This window comes from Hemibagrus wyckioides, linkage group LG19, assembly GCF_019097595.1.
Source record: "Hemibagrus wyckioides isolate EC202008001 linkage group LG19, SWU_Hwy_1.0, whole genome shotgun sequence".
Lineage (NCBI taxonomy): Eukaryota > Metazoa > Chordata > Actinopteri > Siluriformes > Bagridae > Hemibagrus > Hemibagrus wyckioides.
Window position 1 is genome coordinate 23,586,870 of NC_080728.1, and position 5,000 is coordinate 23,591,869.

Here is a 5,000-nt window from a genome sequence, read left to right on the forward strand (position 1 = left end):
GTTATAAAAACAGTAAGCTGATGTTTATGTTATATATCATAGATAATATTTACAGTAGATCTTATCTAAACTGTTTAATAAATGCACATGTTTAATTATATTTGTTCTAAAATCTGATCTGAAAGTTGATATTTATTATATACCATATATAATATAATCATATATAATCTAATCTTTTACTCTGCTGCCTGTGAACTTATGTACATTACAGAATAAACAGGAAGTCACTCACCTTCTGTCTCTCCTACATCCTGTTCCTCAGTGATGACATCATCATAATCTTCTGGATTGTCTAATGAACAAATAAATGAATCAGTAATAAACCACTGTGTGTGTTGCTGTTATAGTAAAATACTGAGTTACAGGGTGGTGTGATGAAGCAGAGGATTTTAATCTGAAAAACAATGAAATATAATTTTCTTACAGAAAACTTCACCATGTCAATGACAACAGATTTTTATTTGTAAAGCATCTGTACAATTTCCTGTGAATGAGCTGTTGCTATAGAAACCAGGTACTGGATCATTAATATTATAGAAAATAATATAAAAATTAATCAACACCTACTGACCAATCAGAACGCAGAATTCAACAGTGTGTACAAAGATGTAATTAAACCACAAAGCTTGAATTTTATTGTATAAATGTTTAAGGTGAATAAATTCCATGAATCTTCAGAATAAACTGACCTGTGATGATGTTTGGGTTTGTTTCAGTGGTAACTGCATCATCATAGTTCTCGGACACGTCCTCTGTCAGAACGTAGAGATAAAAGCTATTAAATCCACATTAATGTCATTAATGATCATTTGGATGCTTGTGGATGCAATACTGTCCCATTATTATCATACCTGTCAGTATAACTGACTTCTGATCAGCTGTAATGGCGTCATCATAATTCTCAGCTTCATCCTCTACACCAAAACACAGATATTTAAAGATATTTAAAGTTTAGTGAAGGGGCAGTTTCTACACTGTGTATTTGATGACACAATGCAAAATGACATCGTACACATGTAAAAAACGTCACTACACACAAACCAATAAACAAACTTATTCACAGTGTGTGTGTTTAATTTATACTGCTTTCTAAAACAAATCCCAAAACAGAAAAACACCATCCACGTGATCAGGGATCGGTCCAGCAGTGACGGCATCATCGTAGTCCTCTGGTGGGTCGACTCTTCCTGGATCACCTAAATGAAATAAAAGCAGAGACTCTGTACAAACAGCTCCATCACATTCTGACCTCATGGTTTAATGTGAAGTCAGTAAATTGATGTGATCAGTTAACAACTGCACCCACTTATGATGTCACTGGTGTCCATGACATCATCATAATACTCCGCCTTTTCTCCCATCCCAGACTTTACTGTAAAAAGAACAATTTATTTGTTTCAGGGTTTTTAAACATAATCACGTCTCAGAAAGGAGAAATTTAGTCATTTCTGATTTCTAATTGTAATTCTAATATCTTTCAGTTAATGGAGTTAGACAAACTCACACTCTGGACATTTTTACCTGAGAGAAGCTCATCATCCACATCCTCATACCCAGAATGCTGTTCTTCAGAGAGGAGACTTCCTGTTAGAGGAGAACAGGACAGTCAGGAGACGTGTTCAGAAAAGCAGAACAACACACACACACACACACACACACACACACACACACTAACACCCACGAACACACACACACACACACACAGACACACACACACCCCTTAAAAAAACACTACATTACCCCACATGAACTCTAGCTGCACATTTCCTCTCACACATTTAGGTTATTTTTATTTATTCAGTATAAATGACATATACACACACCGGGAGGGAGATGAGGGGTATGCACCTGTACAGGAAAGCAGTCACATGCACACACACACACACACAGACACACACAGACACACACACACACACACACACACACTCCTATTCAATAACCAAATAGATACAAGCATTTTTCTGGACACTCAGTAACCACCATGGTTTATCCATCCGTTAAAATATGTATCATAAAACCACACATTCAGACACATACTTACAAGTCAGCCACCTCCCAACCACCCCCTACCCCCGAACACACACACACACACACACACACACACACACACGCACACTTTAGTGAGAAGTACACTTTTATAGAGAAAAACACACACACCATTTCTCTTATTTTTAGTTATTAATAATAAATGACACACTCACACACACATAGAGAGAGAAGGGGGATGCACCTGTCCAGGAAAACACACACATACACACACGACCCCCAAACACACACAGCCCCCCTTTAAAAAATCTACACTACATTACCTCACATGAACTCTAACTGCACATTTCCACTCATACATTTAGGATATTTTTATTACAGGAAAGCAATCACATGCAGGCACACACACACACACACACATATACACACACACACACACACATACACACACACTCACACACTCACACACACACACACACACTCACACACACACACTCACACACACACACAGACCCATGCTACCATTCAGAAATCACACAGATTTATGTATTTATCTGGACACTCAGTAACCACCATGGTTTATGGGGACTCATTTTTCCTAACATCCATCCACTAAAATACAACTAATTTTTATTTTTAGTTATTTGTCATAAATCTCACACACACACACAGACACACACACACACACACACACTCTCACACACACACACACACACACACACACACACACACACTAAATCAGAAGCTTTAATAGATGTTTATCAGCAGAATCCTGTCTCTACACCACATGTACTCTAACTGCACATTTCCTCTCACACACATTGAGCTTATTTTTATTTATTTATTTTAAAGAAATAAATCACACTGGATTTGGGGGAAAATATTGCTCTAATCACTGAGTTTACATTGAGGTGTGTATTCTGTATTGAGGGATTTGATCATTTCCATGCAGTGAATTTCAGCTAGAAGTTTAAATAGAATACAATAAGTGTGATGTAGAACAGTCCACATATCACTCACCTCTTTGAGTGAAGCTCGTGATTCTTCTAGCCATGTATCTGTGGTTGATCTCCTCATAGACTGCCTCAGGCTCAGTCTTACGCCTCGTCCTAGAGACAACTGGGAGTGGGGAATAGTAATAATAATAATAATAATAATAATAATAATAATAATAATATACACTGATGAACAAAAACACAAAACAGACCATATTAACACTATAATGAAAAAGAATGAAAAATATTAAAATACATTTACAGTAGAAATGATTATAAATAATGTTAATAAAATCTGAGATTTTAAATAATATAATTAGAAAATGTGTGAAAGTGTGGTACCTCTCCTGAGAACTCTGTTCTGGTAAAACAGTACCAGCAGAAGCACTAAGGCCAGGAAGAGCAGCGTTCCCAACACAAAGAGAACCAGTGGAGGGGTGGGTGGACTTACTGAGGTCAAAAACACAGAAGAGGATCTTGATACGACGCTGTGATCAGAAATATTTAGAAAAATGATGAACAGTAACAAATATTGCATTCTAACAAATACACATACCTGATTTTGCGGCGGTGGTGGTGGAGGGGGTGGTGGTGGGTGTAGCAGTGGACATGGTGGATATGTCTGTATTCACAGAAAGAAAAACACTTTCTATCACACAATAAAAATAAAGTGTCCCTGAATAAGGTTTATGACATGCTGATCAGTGTTTTACAGTTTAGGGTCTGAGCTTTCAATCAAACATCTAAGATTCTAAATAAAAGTTATCAAGTCTTATCACTGAGACAGAAAGCTGAAAAGTTAGCACACCCCTCTGACCTGCACAGGTGACTCCAGCATGAGAGCAGTCAGTGTGGTTCTTCAGGGAATGATGACAGTCCCACAGGTGAATCTCATCCCCTCGACACTTCACTCTGTTCATCCAGATAGTCCCTTCACCAGAACCCAACCAAACATTCCTATCAGCACTCAGCGCCGACCCACAGCCCAGCTGTCTGCACACCACCTGAGCGTTCCTGATGTTCCACCGATCATCACAAACGGAGCCCCACGTAGAGTTATGATACACCTCCAACCTCCCAGAGCAGCTTCCCTTTCCTCCACTCAGCCTGAGAGACCAGTGCTCTACATCACACACATCACACAAGAGGAAACACACCAACACTGAATAACAGCTCCAGTCACACAGCTCACTACAACACCATGACACATCAACAAGAACTGACCCATCATCTGTTAAAACTGGACTGTGATTGGTCAGAAGGTGTTGATTCATTTTCTACAACAGCAGCTCTGACAGTAGTGCAGCTACAAATAAACAAAGGCTTTAACATTGTGTTGTTACTTAAAGTAAAGATAAATGTGTGTAATCATATGGTGATGTTTTCTGTAAGGAGATGTTAATTTAATATTTATGGAAGGAGTCTCCAGTGTCAGAGCTTTGTGACAGTCAAAATAGAGAAAAGAACCTGGAGAAGGAACAACTGTTTATAATTGTTTATAGCTGCTATAACATAAGTGAGAACAGGAACTAAATGTTTTATTCAACATCATTAAATGAAACTGGAAATGGATAAAATGCATGGCATATCATCCTTTAAATAAAAAATACAACTGTTAGTTTATTGCTGTGTTCTGAGAGAAATAACACCCTTCAGGACACGCTGTTATAGGAAAATGATCAACTTCTGGGAGGAAACAGTAACTCTTTCCTCAACACATGACAGATTTAAGTGTCCTTACTTGAGCAGTATTTCTGAAGAGGAAATGATGAACATGTCCCATGAGTACGTAGAGACGTTCCATCTTCTGCAGTAATAAAACACATGAAACAGACTTTTCTCTCATTCTTATTTTATAGCTGAAATATTTACACAAATTCTACAGTAATATATAAACTAGTAGAGAGAGAGAATCCTCTTACCTGTGCAGGTAATACGAGCCACTTCATCACGATTATCACATCTGTTCTGTCCCCAGGGTGAAGATGGACACTGCCACAGATTAGAGTCGTGTTTCCT

At 38.0% G+C, this 5,000-nt stretch overlaps 1 protein-coding gene across 1 annotated transcript in view; it reads right to left on the reverse strand.

Annotated features, from left to right (window-relative positions):
* Positions 1-5,000, reverse strand: part of LOC131370091 (antigen WC1.1-like) — a 251,918-nt gene that overhangs the window by 1,440 nt on the left and 245,478 nt on the right. Inside the window, exons 10-19 of the mRNA XM_058417174.1 lie at positions 4,904-5,000; positions 4,723-4,788; positions 3,799-4,104; positions 3,538-3,603; positions 3,324-3,431; positions 3,007-3,105; positions 1,522-1,584; positions 852-914; positions 690-752; positions 233-292 (exon numbers count right to left, since the gene is read on the reverse strand). The exon at positions 4,904-5,000 is cut by the window's right edge and continues 209 nt beyond it. Of these exons, the coding sequence (XP_058273157.1) occupies positions 233-292; positions 690-752; positions 852-914; positions 1,522-1,584; positions 3,007-3,105; positions 3,324-3,431; positions 3,538-3,603; positions 3,799-4,104; positions 4,723-4,788; positions 4,904-5,000 (991 nt within the window). The remainder of the gene's footprint in view (positions 1-232; positions 293-689; positions 753-851; positions 915-1,521; positions 1,585-3,006; positions 3,106-3,323; positions 3,432-3,537; positions 3,604-3,798; positions 4,105-4,722; positions 4,789-4,903) is intronic.